This window comes from Arabidopsis lyrata (assembly GCF_000004255.2).
Source record: "Arabidopsis lyrata subsp. lyrata unplaced genomic scaffold ARALYscaffold_1, whole genome shotgun sequence".
NCBI classification, from domain to species: Eukaryota; Viridiplantae; Streptophyta; class Magnoliopsida; order Brassicales; family Brassicaceae; genus Arabidopsis; species Arabidopsis lyrata.
Genome location: NW_003302555.1, coordinates 25,560,809 through 25,579,570, shown reverse-complemented (window position 1 = coordinate 25,579,570; position 18,762 = coordinate 25,560,809). Strand labels below are relative to the sequence as shown.

Below are 18,762 nucleotides of genomic sequence, written 5' to 3'. Positions count from 1 at the left end.
CTTTTTCTTTTTTGTGCGGATGTTTTGAGTACTATGCTTAAGAGAGCAGAGAGAGATAAAAAACTTCAAGGTATTCAATTAACGAAGCACTGCCCCTCGATTTCACACCTTCTCTTCGCGGATGATTCTCTGTTTTTTTGCCGAGCTTCAACATCAAATTGTCAACAGTTAGCGGCAATTTTTGAAACCTATGAGCAGGCTTCAGGTCAGAAAATAAATTATCAGAAGTCTTCGATGATCTTTGGTTCTAAGCTCCTGGAGCAAAAGAGACAGCGACTTCAACATATTTTGGGAATTTCAAAAGTGGGAGGCGGCGGAAAATATTTGGGACTTCCGGAACAATTTGGCAGGAAAAAGGTAGAGATGTTTGAGTATATAGTTACAAAAGTTAAAGACCGAACAGAAGGATGGACTCATAAGTATCTATCCCCCGCGGGAAAAGAGATACTCATCAAGTCCATCGCAATGGCTCTACCGGTCTACTCTATGAATTGCTTTTTGTTACCAATTACCATATGTGACGAAATAATCAGTGTCATATCCTCATTTTGGTGGGGTGAGGATAAAGGAAAAAGAAAGATCCCATGGGTGGCCTGGAAACGAATGTCTATCCCAAAAAATGAAGGAGGTCTTGGCTTTAAGGATCTACACAACTTCAATAAAGCTCTCCTTGCAAAACAAGCTTGGAGAATCCTAACTAAACCTACTAGCCTCCTGGCCAGAATCTACAAAGGTATGTATTTCCCTCACTCAAACTATTTGCAAGCGAAAACAGGTACCCAAGCTTCATATGGTTGGCGGTCAATTCAAGAGGGCAAGCTGTTACTTCTCAAAGGTACTCGCTTTCGACTTGGCAATGGAAAAAATACACGGGTGTGGGAGGACCCTTGGCTACCATCTTTGCCACCCCGGCCAGCAAATGGACCTGTTCTGGATAATAACATGAGGGTATCAGACTTATGGAAGGACACTAAAAGAGAGTGGGATGAAAATATCTTTGAAGGAGTTTTAAATCCAGAGGACCAACAACTTGCAAAGAAGTTATTCCTTTCTCAATATGCTGATCGAGATTGCCATGAATGGGTGTATACAAAGGATGCTCAATACACAGTGAAGTCTGGTTATTGGGTCGCTACGCACATAGATTTAGAGGAAGACGAGATCATTCAACCTCCGGCTGGCCACATTGATTTGAAAAAGGAGATATGGAAACTCAAGATAGGACCAAAGATTCAACATTTTGTTTGGCGGTGCTTATCAGGAGCGGTCCCAACGGCAACGCAACTCCAAACCAGATCCATCCCAGCAAATCCAACATGTCAAAGATGTTGCCAAAACGCAGAAACAATCAACCACATCATCTTTACTTGTTCCCATGCTCAAGCAGTTTGGCGATGTGTGACCTCAGAGATAGGAAGACAGTTCACATTTGGAGATGATTTCGAGATCAACGTACAAACTTTATTGCAGCTTCAACAAAGCTCAGTCCTACCAACTAACAAAGGTCTCTTACCGTTTTGGTTGATGTGGAGAATTTGGAAATCTCGAAATGATTTCCTTTTCAGAAAAATTAATCGACATCCGAGTCATGAGGCAAGAAAAGGTATCGAGGAAGCAAATGAATGGCTTGAAGCGCAACAAAACAGTACACAGGAGGTGAGTAATACTAATCAATCTTCTAACATACATCAAAGAAGAACTCGAAGTAGACAATGGGAACCGCCACCGATGGGCTGGGTAAAATGTAACTTTGATAGTGGCTTTGTTCAAGGAAGTGAGTACACTCCGACAGGATGGATTCTCAGAGACTGCAATGGAAAGATGATTACGTCCGGATGTGCAAGATTACAAAAAGCTCACTCAGCTCTACAAGCAGAAGCATTAGGCTTTCTTCATGTTCTTCAAGTCATATGGGCAAGCGGGTATCGTTGTGTCTGGTTTGAAGGTGACAATCAGGAATTGGTTCATCTGATTAATACGAATGGAGATCGCCTTGATCTTGGACCACTCCTCTATGACATACGAAACTGGACGAGAAAATTACCACAAGCTTCCATAGCTCACATCAACAGAGAGAAAAATGCAGCTGCAGATATTCTTTCTCGACATGCTGCAATTATGAACTCCATGTATCAAACATTTACTGTACCACCCTTTTGGTTGGTGAACCTTTTGTATCATCCGTATACCGTTTGAATGAAAGATAGATGTTTAAAAAAAAAAAGTACACTACTTACTAGTGCAAATTTTCATTTGCAAGGATCAAATAATTTTTTTCTTTTTAATTATTTTGATCTTTATTGTATGGGAAAAATTCAAATAATATTTTTTTGTTGTCAAAATCTACTTCTCTCTCTCCATCCCTATGGATCTAGTTAGACCATATTTAAAATATAACTTTGGTCTTTATACTATTTTCATAAAAGTACAAACAAAAGCTATCTAATAAACAAGAAAAGATATAAAAAAAAGATACATATATTATTATTATTATTATTATGATAAATTAGGTACAGAGTTACATTCATCTACCGGTTTGTTTTAGTTAATATATTTATTTCGCTTGCACATACATAATTGTTTCTTTGAACTATTAAGAAATTTTCATTAATTTATGTGAAAAGATGACCATAACAACCTTTCAAATGTAATGTTCTTGAAACGAATACAACCCAATTAAGAATTGTTCTTTGTGAATAATTAAACCTAACTTTACGGAATCATAGCTTCAATTCACATTGCATTGAACTGTTTAGATTGATATCAAAATTAAGTTTTTTCAACTATTGTTGTTTATCGATTACATGTATTAGTATAAGTGAAGGTTAATTAGTTTGTGTATTATAAGTTTAGAACAATGGATTTGTGATGATCAATGAGGAAAAGACAACTAATGCTAGTGATTGGGACCACATTATAATTACAAACGAACCAAACAAAATCAATTAATATTTTGCTGTGAAAATGACCTTAATTCTATATACCAAATAACTTTTAATTGAAAGTAAATAAATAAATAAGGGAAAGAGAAAAAGAAGATCAAGCTTTATCAGAATTGAGAAGGGTTACATACTCATATACGTACGTTGTTGGTATACTAGAAAGCTTGATACATCAATAGTCATAGAAAATTTGAATACCATCTATTTTTTTTTAATTCATGCATGCATGCAGGTTATAGAAGTGTTGTGGTATAATATTGTTTCGCCTAATTGAATAATTATTCATTTGTTAATTATACTTATATATATGAACATTATGTTCACATGTTTGTCTTTTTATTAATTTTTAAAATTTGGATAAATAGTAACTAAAGTGAAATCATAACAAAGATTTATTGGTTTACCTACAAAACAAATTAGGATGAACTCAAACTAACACTAAAAGACAATTGGTGAGAGCATTGGTTGATGAACATATTAATGTATTTGCGTCAATCAGTAAATGACATAAAATCATTAAAATTAATAAAGGTTATCATTTATTTTATATACTCTACAACTACAAATACAATCATTTAAATTAATTAAGTTGTTTTTTTTTTTTTGTTTTAAAGGACCATTATAGCTCCTCTATCCTTAGTTGCCATGATCTAAAACTAATATAAACAATATAAACACCTGAAACTAATGCCTTCCGCAGTCAATTTAATTTTATGTACGTATTATTTAAGAGCTAAAGTAAAGCCTTAAACACTTTTCAAAGGGCCAAGTGGCCCAATTATTTTATTTTTTTGATTGAATGTGTAATTTATTGATCCAAAAAGAGAGTGCATGTACATAAATAATTAACTGCTACAGACATTAAAAAAACAGAGCACAAACAAAGCATAACATGTAGCTCATTGGATTGGGGACACTGCGAACCACGTTTGAAGCAGTGTACGGATCCGAGGCTTTATGTGAATAGTCGAGAGAGACTATCCTGTTTCGAATTTGCTTATCAATTAATCTCACCATATGTGGCGCCAAACAGAAAGTACCGCTATGTATGCGAGTGTTTCGCTCCCGCCAAACAAAATAGATTGTGACTTGGAATGAATCTTCTATAAATGATTGGCTTGATTTCTCTAGATGGAATCAATTTTCTATATTTTAGTCAAACGGAATAATTGGCAAATAAGCATATAGAATTAATGTTTTCTAAAGCCAAAAAAAAAACTAGGGGTCTTCTATTTATTATGACTATTTTGTCTTCTTTAGTACTAGAATAATAATAGTTAGTTAGGTTTGGTCCTCACATGCCAGAGATTAAGGTTACGACTGTATTGTCTTGTTGTTAGCATAAACTAAAATATATGAAAATAATTTTCTACCAAATTCATATTTTCTTTAGCTATTTATAGTAAAATGGAAATATAAATTTGAGCTATATTACGCTAAAAAGGGTTAAAGTAAGACAATTCTTCTATCTATCTTTTATTAGTTGGAAAATTTCAACCACTTTTATATTTTTTTCTAACTTTTTTAGTATCTCTTTTCTATTTTTTTATTCTCGCTTCCCACCAATCATACCCTAAAAGCTATCTATTTTTTATTTTAGATATAACTTTGGTCTTTATACTATTTTGATAAAGGTACAAACAAAAACTATCTATAAACAAGAAAAGATAAAAAAAAAAAAAAGATACATATATTATTATTATTATTATTATTAAATTAGATACAGTGTTACATTCATCTACCGGTTTGTTTTAGTTAATAATTTATTTCACTTGCACATACATAATTGTTTCTTTGAACTTTTAAGAAATTTTCATTAATTTATGTGAAAAGATGACCATAACAACCTTTCAAATGTAATGCTCTTGAAACGAATACAACCCAATTAAGAATTGTTCTTTGTGGATAATTAAACCTAACTTCACGGAATCATAGCTTCAATTCACATTGCATTGAACTGTTTAGATTGATCTCAGAATTAAGTTTTTTTCTAACTATTGTTTGTTTATCGATTACATGTATTAGTATAAGTGAAGATTAATTAGTTTGTGTATTATAAGTTTAGAAAAATGGATTTGTGATGATCAATGAGGAAAAGAAAACTAATGCTAGTGATTGGGACCACATTATAATTACAAACGAACCAAACAAAATCAATTAATGTTCTGCTGTGAAAATGACCTTAATTCTATATACCAAATAAATTTTAATTGAAAGTAAATAAATAAATAAGGGAAAGAGAAAAAGAAGATCAAGTTTTATCAGAATTGAGAAGAGTTACATACGTACGTTGTTGGTATACTAGAAAGCTTGGTACATCATATTTATATTTTAATTCATGCATGCATGCAGGTTATAGAAGTGTTGTGGTATAATATTGTTTCGTCTAATTAAATAATTATTCATTTGTCAATTATACTTATATATATGAATATTTAGTTTAGTTTATGTTCACATGTTTGTCTTTTTCTGAATTTTTAAAGTTTGGATAAATAGTAACTAAAGTGAAATCATAACAAAAACTTATTGGTCTACCTACAAAAAAAATTGGGATGAACTCAAACTAACACTAAAAGACAATTGGTGAGAGTATTGGTTGATGAACATATTACCGTATTTGCAACAATCAGTAAATGACATAAAATCATTTAAATTAATAAAGGTTATCATTTATTTTCTATATTATAAAACTACAAATACTACCATTTTAATTAATTAAATTGTTTTGTTTGTTTAAAAGGACCACCATAGCTCCTCTTTCCTTAGTTGCCATGATCTAAAATCACTAAAGAGAGAAGAAAGAAAAAAAAAACCTTCAAAAATGTTGGTTCATACGAAGCTTTCCGCTGTTTTCATTGTGATAATAATGTTCTCACAAGCCCACTCCGATCTAGTCCGCCTTGAAGATGACAACATCAACGGGTTCATAACAACGGTGATCGGGGTTTGCAAAGGATATGACGACAAACAGTCATGTCAAAATATTTTGTTGGAGCTCAAGAGGGTATCCTCGTCACTCTCGGAGATGAAATGTCGTGAGTTATTGATCATCGTTTTAAAGAATTCCGTGTGGAGGATCGACATGGCTATGATTGGTGTGATGGAAGACACAAAACTACTTGAGCAGATGGGGAATGATATGCTTGGTGTGAAGGAGGACACAAATCTATTTGAAGAGATGATGGAGTCGGCAAAAAATAGGATGATCCGTTCAGTGGAGGAACTTTTAGGAGGAGAAAGCCTTAATCTTGGTTCTTACGAAAACGTCCACACTTGGCTCAGTGGCGTTCTTACTAGCTACATCACATGTATCGACGGAATTGGTGAAGGTGCCTATAAACGTCGGGTCGAGCCAGAGCTTGAGGACCTTATTTCTAGGGCAAGAGTAGCTTTGGCAATTTTTATTTCCATTTCGCCGAGAGACGACACCGAACTTAAGTCGGTGGTTTCCAATGGCCCGTCTTGGTTATCCAACGTTGACAAAAAATGTCTATATCTCAATCCTGAGGTAATAAAAAGGAACCCCAATATTTTTATGTTACAGTTTGATAACCGTATATTTAAATTTATATCTATAAATTGGTAACCTTTGAAATACACCCATCTTAGAGAAAATAATTTTATATATATATATATATTATATATATATATATATATATAATTTGTATAATAGATATTAATAGCCTAAGTAAACTAATTTGATTATGAAAAAAAGTTAATTATTTTCATTTTAGTTTTGGATGTTTGTTATGATAAAGCTGGTTTATTTTTAGTAAAAAAAAGTAGTATTATTTTTGGTTGTTTAAAAAAAAAACAATTAAGATAAAAACTTTGCATTAAACTTTCTTATATAAACGTTCATACTTGGACATCATGATCATAAAATGCCCACTATAGTTATGTTAAAACCTTAACCAAAAGAACTCCAAACACCAATATAGGCCCATTAAATAACAGCCCAGAAATGTAAAGCCCAATGTTTTATTTTTGTTTTACATGTTTGTTCTTATAAAGCTGGCTCATTTTTCACTTAAAATTTTTAAGAAAAAAGTTCTTGTAAAAATATTGCATTAAATTTTTTGATAGAAATGTTTTTACTTGGGCATCATAATAACAAAAGACCTATATAACTATGTATAAACTTAACCAAAAAAACTCCAAAAACCAAGACGGCCCGTATAATAATGGCCCAACAATCTAAAGCCCTATGTTTATGATAAAAACGTTCATATCTTGGCATTATTATTACAAAAGGCTCACTATAATTAAGACAAACAAAAAAAAACCCAAAAACCAATATGGACACATGGAATAACAGCCCGTAAATCTAAAGACTAAAACTCAATGTTTCTTTTCTTTCTTCCTCGGGAAAGAGAGTCATCGAGCAATAATGGAGAAACAATTCTCTCTTTCCAATATGAACATTCGTGAAAAACATTTATCCTTTTTTTTTTTTTTTTTATCTATTGCTAATATAATTTCTTCCATTTTTTTAAAATCAGGTTCTAAAGAAGAATGCCGATGTTGTGGTCGCAAAGGATGGGAGCGGACATTACAACACAGTGAATGCGGCCATTGCAGCGGCACCTGAATATAGCCGAAAGAGATTTGTCATCTATATAAAGACTGGCGTCTATGATGAAATCGTCCGCATTGGGATTACGAAAACCAATTTAACTCTCATCGGTGATGGTCAAGATTCAACCATCATCACGGGCAATTTAAGTTGTAACGTTGGTAGATCAACGTTCTACACCGCAACTGTTGGTAAGAATTTGTGTTCTCTTCTTGAATAGTTTATAGTTTTCTATTCTTTATACCAAACTATTACATTCTTAACAACCATAATTATACCAAACATACAATTGCAGCTTCTAATGGTGATGGTTTCATCGGAATAGACATGTGCTTCAGGAACACGGCCGGACCGACAAAGGGACAAGCCGTTGCCCTCCGTGTGAGTGGTGATATGTCCGTCATTTACCGATGTCGTATCGAGGGGTATCAGGATACGTTGTATCCTCACCAATACCGCCAATTTTATAGGGAGTGCTTTATTACCGGCACTGTAGATTTTATCTGTGGAAAGGCCGTGGCTGTCTTCCAATTTTGCCAAATTGTAGCAAGACAACCGAGGAGGGGGCAGAGCAATGTGATAACCGCTCAGTCACGCGAAAGTTAGGACGACAACTCGGGCTTCTCCATTCAAAAATGCAATATCACTGCAAGTCTTGATCTAGATCTGGTTAAAGCATCCGTGAAGACGTTTTTAGGTCGTCCATGGAGGAAGTATTCAACAGTTGTGGTTCTACAATCTTTTATCGGTGATTTAGTTGATCCCGCAGGCTGGACTCCTTGGGAAGGAGAAACTGGTCTATCAACTCTCTACTACGGCGAATATCAAAACATGGGCCCAGGAGCTGTGACTAGCAAAAGGGTAAAGTGGACAGGGTTTAGAGTTCTTACGGATCCTAACGAAGCCGCAAAATTCACTGTTAGCAAGCTATTAGATGGAGAATCGTGGTTGAAAGCAAGTGGAGTTCCGTACGAAAAAGGACTATGATAATATCGTTCCTCTTATGCTAATTCAAAATGTATGAGTTAACGTACTTAATAAAAGATATTATCTATCAATTTCTCTATTTTTTATTTCTATTATTCCTCTATATCTAAACTACCAAAAAGAAAATTTCTTCTACAATCTATATATATATAATGGGAGAGTCTTCTCTCCATCTAGCCTATCCACATAAGCATCCACCTAAGCAAAACTATTTATTTTACAATAAAACCTCTATAAATTAAAAGGGTTAAACCTCTATATTACGCTAAAAAGGGTTAAAATAAGACAATTCTTCTATCTATCTTTTATTAGTTGGAAAATTTCAACCACTTTTATATTTTTTTCTAACTTTTTTAGTATCTCTTTTCTATTTTTTTTAATCTCGCTTCCCACCAATCATACCCTAAAAGCTATCTATTTTTTTTATTTTAGATATAACTTTGGTCTTTATACTATTTTGATAAAGGTACAAACAAAAACTATCTATAAACAAGAAAAGATAAAAAAAAAAAAGATACATATATTATTATTATTATTATTATAAAATTAAATACAGTGTTACATTCATCTACCGGTTTGTTTTAGTTAATAATTTATTTCACTTGCACATACATAATTGTTTCTTTGAACTTTTAAGAAATTTTCATTAAATTATGTGAAAAGATGACCATAACAACCTTTCAAATGTAATGCTCTTGAAACGAATACAACCCAATTAAGAATTGTTCTTTGTGGATAATTAAACCTAACTTCACAGAATCATAGCTTCAATTCACATTGCATTGAACTGTTTAGATTGATCTCAAAATTAAGTTTTTTTCTAACTATTGTTTGTTTATCGATTACATGTATTAGTATAAGTGAAGGTTAATTAGTTTGTGTATTATAAGTTTAGAAAAATGGATTTGTGATGATGAGGAAAAGACAACTAATGCTAGTGATTGGGACCACATTATAATTATAAACGAACCAAACAAAATCAATTAATGTTCTGCTGTGAAAATGACCTTAATTCTATATACCAAATAAATTTTAATTGAAAGTAAATAAATAAATAAGGGAAAGAGAAAAAGAAGATCAAGCTTTATCAGAATTGAGAAGGGTTACATATGTACGTTGTTGGTATACTAGAAAGCTTGATACATCATATCTATATTTTAATTCATGCATGCATGCAGGTTATAGAAGTGTTGTGGTATAATATTGTTTCGTCTAATTAAATAATTATTCATTTGTCAATTATACTTATATATATGAATATTTAGTTTAGTTTATGTTCACATGTTTGTCTTTTTCTGAATTTTTAAAGTTTGGATAAATAGTAACTAAAGTGAAATCATAACAAAAACTTATTGGTCTACCTACAAAAAAAATTGGGATGAACTCAAACTAACACTAAAAGACAATTGGTGAGAGTATTGGTTGATGAACATATTACCGTATTTGCAACAATTAGTAAATGACATAAAATCATTTAAATTAATAAAGGTTATCATTTATTTTCTATATTATAAAACTACAAATACAACCATTTTAATTAATTAAATTGTTTTGTTTGTTTAAAAGGACCACCATAGCTCCTCTTTCCTTAGTTGCCATGATCTAAAATCACTAAAGAGAGAAGAAAGAAAAAAAAAACCTTCAAAAATGTTGGTTCATACGAAGCTTTCCGCTGTTTTCACTGTGATAATAATGTTCTCACAAGCCCACTCCGATCTAGTCCGCCTTGAAGATGACAACATCAACGGGTTCATAACAACGGTGATCGGAGTTTGCAAAGGATATGACGACAAACAGTCATGTCAAAATCTTTTGTTGGAGCTCAAGAGGGTATCCTCGTCACTCTCGGAGATGAAATGTCGTGAGTTATTGATCATCGTTTTAAAGAATTCCGTGTGGAGGATCGACATGGCTATGATTGGTGTGATGGAAGACACAAAACTACTTGAGCAGATGGAGAATGATATGCTTGGTGTGAAGGAGGACACAAATCTATTTGAAGAGATGATGGACTCGGCAAAAAATAGGATGATCCGTTCAGTGGAGGAACTTTTAGGAGGAGAAAGCCTTAATCTTGGTTCTTACGAAAACGTCCACACTTGGCTCAGTGGCGTTCTTACTAGCTACATCACATGTATCGACGGAATTGGTGAAGGTGCCTATAAACGTCGGGTCGAGCCAGAGCTTGAGGACCTCATTTCTAGGGCAAGAGTAGCTTTGGCAATTTTTATTTCCATTTCGCCGAGAGACGACACCGAACTTAAGTCGGTGGTTTCCAATGGCCCGTCTTGGTTATCCAAAGTTGACAAAAAATATCTATATCTCAATCCTGAGGTAATAAAAAGGAACCCCAATATTTTTATGTTACAGTTTGATAACCGTATATTTAAATTTATATCTATAAATTGGTAACCTTTGAAATACACCCATCTTAGAGAAAATAATTATATATATATAATTTGTATAATAGATATTAATAGCCTAAGTAAACTAATTTTATTAGTAATAATAATATTTAGTAATAATAATATAATTCAACTTTTAAAAATGATCATACACCAAATTTTTAAATGTGTTAATGAGTTTTAAAATAGAAGTAAATTTAAATACATGGTAGAATAAAACTAAATTTACATAATTTTATGGGACTTTTGCAAAAATGCCACTTTTTCAATGCCACTTTTCAAAAATACCCCTTTTTAAAATCTTATAAAAAATGCTCTTAAAAATATAAGATTTACCCAAATATGTATGTAATATTATTAAAACATACACAAACTACATTTATATGTATCTAAAATCTTATAAATACTTTATAAATACCTTATAAATGCATTTTAAATACCTTTAAAAATCTTTAAAATATCTTGTAAAACCTTTGAAAAACCTTAAAATTCCTTTAAAATAACTTGTAAAACCTTTAAAAACACCTTATAAAACCTTATAAATACTTGGATCGAGTCTTCAAGTAGTAGTTACAATCCATAAGTACCTTATAAACCTAATGAAACTTTATAAAAATTTCAGATTTAAAAAGGGGCATTTTTGAAAATGGACATCTAAAAGGGGCATTTTTGAAAAGGGGCACACCAAAAGGGGTATTTTTTTAACAATTTCCCTAATTTTATATGTAAAACTTTAAATAAGAAAATAAAATTTAAAGTGAAAGATTAGTTTCTAAGAAAAATCAAATTTAAAAGATTCATTTAGTGCATTATTTATGTTACTTATAACTAATAGAAATTTTAAATTTTAAATAAATAAAAAACGAATTATATAAAATAAATGAGAAGTTAAAATAATAAAAATAATAATCGAAATTTTTTATTAGTAATAATAATATAATTCAACTTTTAAATGATAAAAATTAAAAATGATCATACACCAAATTATTTAAATGTGTTAATGAGTTTTAGAATGGAAGTAAATTTAAATACATGGTAGAATAAAACTAAACTTACGTAATTCTATATGTAAAACTTTAAATAAGAAAATAAAATTTAAAGTGAAAGATTAGTTTCTAAGAAAAATATACTACATATTTTTATTTATTATTAAATTTTGACTTAAGAATTTTTTTTTACTAAACTCAATTTAAATTTATAATTTAAGACGAATATATTGTGAGAGTCACACTTTATCTTTTGAAAATTGTAAAACCTTATCATCCATCTTTAATAAAATAAATAATCAATGATCATATTATTCATGAGTTCTACAACAAAATATATAATAATGATATGTAAGCCCTTAAAAAAAGTGATATGTAATTTGTGTAGCATATTCTCAAGTGGAACTACAACTTTATAACATGATCAAAAAGAAAAATAAGTTTGATATTTCATCAATGGAATCAAATGCTTTTAACCCAAAAATTGAGTATTGAAAGATAATAATTAAGGATAAAATAATTATGATATGTCTTAAAAATCAATTCATAGTCTAATATATATTATATGTGAGTCAATAGAAGGTGAAAAGAAAGTAGATGTCGAAAGGCAACGAGTATATCATAGAAGATGATGAAAGAAATGGTAGTTAAAAGTTTTTGGAAATAAATTTCTAAAACTTAGAAGGATAATGCACATGACTAAGGTAAAATCTTTGAGATCTCATTCATTGTGTGAAACAAGTGGGTTATTCGAAAATACATTACATATATTATTAAACAAATTATTAGATTCAAAGTTGGACTTAACCGTATAACCATGTAATCATGGAAAGTAAAATATAGGCACAATGATGACTTAGTCGAGAATTCTCTTATGGCACGCTGCACTAGCTTCTATGGGTAAAACAAGCTCGCTATACATGTTCTAGCAACATGATATTATAGACGTAAATTTACACTAAATAATGTTTCTGAAACTCGGTATATTCGCATTTTATATGGAATGATGTTATGTTCGTATAACCATTTAATCATAAATAATATATACAAATAGGTCAACAATCGATAATTAATGTCAGAACCTTTTAAAAAATATCTTCTTGGAATATGAATAAGAAAGAAACTCTTTTAGAGATAAATGATCATTAGATGGTCGTCGATACCGTTTATTCTTCCAACGAATTTCTTAACTGATCTTTATTACCACGTGATATATATCAAACTATTTATTTGTCAAAAAAATATTATCGTCGATAATATATATGTTGTATATTGTTTCGTAAAATAAGTTTAGTATTTATATAGATTTATGTTTTAAAATTTGAATTATTATATCTATGCTCAAATATTTATTTCTAAAATTTTCAATGATTATATTTTATGCTCAAAATTTTATATTAAGAGAAGAAATTTTAAATTAAAATCCCGCGGGAACAAAATCTAGTATAGAAAACTAGGGAGAGGCCCGCCAGTTGGGTGATTAAATTTTATTTTTAGATGCCCAAAATTAAGATGTATAAAATATAGTATTCGAAACATTAAAAATAAAATTTAACCATATTTTATAATTCTTAATTTTTCTATTACGTAAGATGGAGGACAAAATTAATTCTTAATTCAAGATCATATACAAAGATGGAGTAGATGCACAAAAAAAAACAACAAATTAAGTAAGTAACCATAAAAAAAAAAAGAGGTAACGATATCCTGTATATAATATGTAATATATACATTTGTACCCGCCTTACACGGTCTTCGTCGTCGTCACCGATACCGTTCACACCGACCAAATACAAAATCTCACCAATCTCTCCTCCACCCGACAACGGATCTCCGAGCAAATCCAGCCTCACTTCCCATCCACCAACAACACCCGTATCCTTGTCGGAAATGAGATCATCTCCACCGCCAATTAATTCCTCATCAATTTCTAATCCCGGCTTAGCAATCTCCTCACACCACCCTCGTCTCTGCCTTTCTCCACCGTCGAATCCAGATCTCGACGCCGTATTTTTCACGAATCCTCTCCGATTTCATTCTTCCGTCTTAGGGTATTCAATCGAAAATTTTGATTTCGTTCTCTTTAGATCTAATCCAGGCTCATTCGACCACGAATCGAAACTTTTATACGCAAACATGCTCAACGCTCAGATATTTTGTCGGTTTCTCTGCAACGTTGCCGCCGGTAATGGCAAAAGACTGTAGCTCCGACTACAAAAAAGTTGTGTTTTAGAGTTGTGGCAATTGAAAAATAGAGAAATAATGCAGGGCTAAACTTGTAATTATTTAGGGTTTTTGGTTACTTGCTGAATTACTTAAATCAGATGACCGTTTTTTTTCTTTTTTTGGGTCTAAATATGGCTACTTGGCCTGGGCATTCGGTTTCGGTTCGGTTGCATTCGGTTTCGATTACTTTGGATATGGTAATATAATAACCATTCGGATATTTTAGGAATTTCGGTTCGGTTCGATTCGGTTACCTTTCGGTTCGGTTCGGTTTGAATATTTAAATAGATAACCGTAACTAACCAAATTTTTATTACTTTCGGTTTTGTTCGGGTTTTACCCAAAATAACCAAAATTTACCGAATATAACCGAAACTAACCAAAATTAACCGAAAAATACAAAAAAAAAATATATTAGAAAGAAAATTAAAATTTGATTTAAAAGAGTATTTAACATTGAAAAATATAACAAATAATATTTAGATATTTTGATTATTTAAAGTATTTGATTGTTTTGATTCTAAAAATAATTAATATGTTGAGTTTATAATTATAGTTTTGGATATTATCTTGGGTATCTTATAGGTTTTTGGATATTTCGGTTAACCGTTTGGTTATCGGTTCGGTTCGGTTTCGGTTAGTTTGGATAGGGGATTTTACTAACCATTCGGTTATTTTAAAAATTTCGGTTCGGATATGGTTCGGTTTTTTTCGGTTCGGTTCGGTCGGTTATTTGGTTAGCGGTTTTTCTGCCCAGGCCATTGGCTACTGAGCTAATTCACCCAAAATAAAAATCCAAAAAAAAAGTAAATGTATTTTATTGTAAGTTAAATGTAAAAACAAAAGCAATCTATATCGGGTGAGGAAATTGTCCAATTATATAACAAGAGGAGATCTTCTTTATGTGCTTCTATTAGATCATATGTCTACATGACAAGATTACAATGCAGATCATTTATGTTTAGCAATTTAACAAATAGTAAACTAAAGCTTTCCACAAAAAATTATGCATCTACTCCATCTTTGTATATGATCTTGAAATTGTTCATAAAAAAAACCTTAAAGCCGTTCGTTGTCCTTTATTTTGAGCAAATAAGAAAGAAGTTCTATAATAAAGTTTTAAGAGCTTAAAAGGAATTAAAAAGTTGCATGTGACAAATAGTTGTTAAAACATGACGAATTGAAGAGAACGAAAAAATCAAGAGGAATGAGTGTAGAAGAGGCATAGATAAAATATAAACAAAGACTATAATACATGATGGCTACTCTATAGCATTCAACCCCTGCTTATATTACCCACCCCAACTTAATTAGCAGCCTTGGGCGCAACAATTTTAGAGATATATATTGCCTTTCATTTGATATGTTGCTTCCAAGCATACTCAAACTTCTTGGCCTAGTCTTTTTCTCGAAAAGTGCATAATCACTAAATTTGTTTTGAACCATTCAAATTTTAAGTTTAGAAAAAGAGAAAAATAATACAAAAAAAAACCATAATGTAGTTTTTCTGGCTTCACAAACTTTGGGCTTTCTACTTGGTTCTTTTGAACAGTTTCTTAAAATAGCAATTACGATTGACTTTGAATAGGGTTTTTGGTTGTATGTATGTCTCCCTCCCCTAATGATAACTTTTTACAAAAGTGACACAAAACAATAATTTGAGACACCATTAGTTGAATTAAAATAGTGCTACTGAAATATGATGGTTAATGAAAGGCGTGTGTTACTATTTATAGGAAATTATTTTTGAAAGATTATAAATTAATTTTGTTGTTACTATGTACTAAATTCAAATTTAAGTTTTATAAGTATTTAATTTTCCCAAGTATGTCTTAACACCATTCATGCTTAAAATTAATTAATACAATAAAAACACTAGTTTTCTCTCCTGATCTGACACATCAGTTTTTTTAGTTATTCTGGATGCCACACATCATTAAAAACAAACTCCAATCAAAACCTTCTAAATAATACAGCTCAATATTGATTTCCAGTAATAATCTTCTATCTTGTGATGTCACTCTTTCTCTCATCTTTTTTTCCAGTCTCATATTTTTCTAGAAAACAAAGAAAAACCACAAAAATAAACAACTAGAAAAATAAAACTGGAGAGACGAAGATTATGTCGTCGCCGGTGAGTTTGTTGTCGATTTGCCATCGGAAGGAGCTCCAATAACCACCGTAAACCACCGGAAAATCACCAATTCTTCAAGCTTCAAGGAACCCCTCTCCAACAAGCTCCATCAATCATCTTCTTCGTTTTCTTCTTTCTAAACCAAAATCTAATTCTTTCATCTCGAATCACCGGCTGTTTCTCTCATCGTTGATCGGATCGGTGTTCCTCTCATCTCTTTATTTAAGGTTAGCCGTCTTTAGACGAAATCAATTTTTATGTATCACCTAAGAAGCAAGATTTTGAGTTTCTTCCTAATTTACGATTTTGTTTCTAATCAATTAATTTTTTTCCTCAGGTTTAATGTGTAACGCTCCGAAAATTCTTGAAGAATTAACGAGACATTACTTAAGAAAAATAATTAAATAAAACACTAGAAATTGTTCTTTTACAATTACCAATTCAATTTTATACAAAACCAGTTATTTTTCATAAAACTAAACCTTTGATAACTTGCAATGCCGAATCCAAGAACTACGAACAAGCTTGCTTCTCCAAGCTCACTCAAAAACCTGCGGGTATCGAACGACGTGAGTGATTGACTATCACCCGGTGAGCAAAAATAAATATTCAAATTAATGTACCAGTGCGGTTCGAATCCGCAGCAAACAATGTTCACGTACTGGTACTTTTTTAACGCTAATTCAATTTTTCAAGCATACTAACATAAACTCCCACATAAATTTACAAGGCACCAATTCATCAACTTATAAAAGCTACTTTTCTCATTCTCATAAGCCTGATTGCTCATCCACATAAGCCTAATTGCTCAAATCGATACATAAGCCACATTGCTCGAAATATACGTATGTAAGCCTATTTGCTTAAAATATACCAATAAGCCTAATTGCTCAAATAGACATACATATAAGCCTAATTGCTCACTTCATAACACATAAATGCACAAAGGGCATAATTCAGATCTCTTAACACCTTCGAATCTCTGTCATAGCCAATTAAAATATATAAACTTAATTATCACAAAAATAAACCAAAGAGAACTAACGATCATACAAATTATAGCATTTCAACTAGATAAAATTACCTCTTTTGATTACTTTGTAAATTACCTCTTTTGATTACTTTATAAATCAAATTCTGAAGCATCTTACGTTTGACCAACTCTTTATAAAGTTTAGTATTCCCGAGTTATTCAATTAGTCAAACAAGTGAAGAGCATGCCAAATATATGGTGAACAATATTCTATATCAAAATTTTCATTTAATTTACTAATCAGCAAAAGTCAAGTCAACACGAGCTGCATATATATATTCACTAGGACACAAATAAACAGATTACTAATAACGAAGGAATTATAAACCAAAAGAAACAAGATCCACAAACATATAAAGTAAAAGACTCCTAATACTCACTTGGTTTACGTGATTTGGTAGATAAAGGCTTATAAATCCAAGAAGACACCATGTGAAAGAAAACGTAGAGAGTAGCCTCCCCCTAATTATCTCAGACCATGCTCTTTATAAACCACAAAGAGACGGCTGAGTTTTATTTTTACCCTAAGTCTAACACCATATCATAATTACGGCCCAAATGATCAACCAATTCTTTAATCAAAATAAATAATAGGCCCAAATGCTAATCTAAGTATTTAATCAAGCAACAAGCAACTAATTAGGAATGACTAAAAACACCAATCCCACGTCACTTACTCCCACAATAACTATTAAACACACATGCCTTAATATATAACACATATCACTTTTTTTTTTAACATCATCTTTGGATCGACAAAGCCCGATCCATAGTCAATCCCTACTACGCGGGATAACGCGACTGAGTGGAGTCGAACTCCGGTGGAAAAGGCGGAGCCAATTGGACTTAACCACTTGACTAAAGGCACTTCCCCAACCTTATCTATATAACACATATCACTTAATTTATTTATTTTTAAAAAAACTACATAACGTACAAAAACTCAAGCAAAATCTAATGGGGTGTTACATAATTTGTCTAGGGTAGACATGTCAATTAGGGCCAAAGCCCGCGGGCTAGCCCGGCCCAGCCCTGAAAAACAGCAGGCTCGGGCTTCAAAATATATGTCCAAAAAAAAAGGGCCTTTCGGGCCAAGCCCGTCAGGGCTAAAGGGTTTTTTGGGCTTAGCCCGGCCGGGCTCGGGCTAGCCCGAAAAGCCCTTAAAAAAATATTTTGACCTTTTTTTTGTTAATATTTTCGTTTAATTGTAAGATTTCTTGTAAAAAAAATTTTTTATAGAGTTGAAAACCCTAAACTTAGTTTTTTTTTTTGTTGTGTATTACTATAAATCGAAAAAGCAAATATTAGCTCTACTACCTAATTTGAATTATTTTGATTTTATATTTTATTTAGTATAAGTTTAAACAATTTATTTGGATTATTTATTTGATTTTAACTCTTTTTAAACAACTAAATTAGCGTTAGTGGTTATTTAAATTTTGATTGACTCGTTTCATATATAGATTTTTTTTA

General features: G+C 31.6%; 1 protein-coding gene and 1 pseudogene across 1 annotated transcript; both read left to right on the top strand.

Annotated features, from left to right (window-relative positions):
• Positions 1-5,763: 5,763 nt before the first annotated feature.
• On the top strand, positions 5,764-8,593 carry LOC9330247 (annotated as a pseudogene).
• A 1,559-nt stretch (positions 8,594-10,152) lies between these two features.
• On the top strand, positions 10,153-10,949 carry LOC9330246 (probable pectinesterase/pectinesterase inhibitor 19). Its single transcript, XM_021010530.1, has 2 exons — positions 10,153-10,839; positions 10,941-10,949. The coding sequence occupies exons 1-2, from the start codon at positions 10,153-10,155 to the stop codon at positions 10,947-10,949; spliced, it is 696 nt and encodes a 231-aa protein (XP_020866189.1).
• Positions 10,950-18,762: the final 7,813 nt, after the last annotated feature.

Bases quoted from the DNA above. Each gene is read 5' to 3' on its own strand.
- LOC9330246 (XM_021010530.1), top strand. From the start codon at position 10,153: ATGTTGGTTCATACGAAGCTTTCCGCTGTTTTCACTGTGATAATAATG.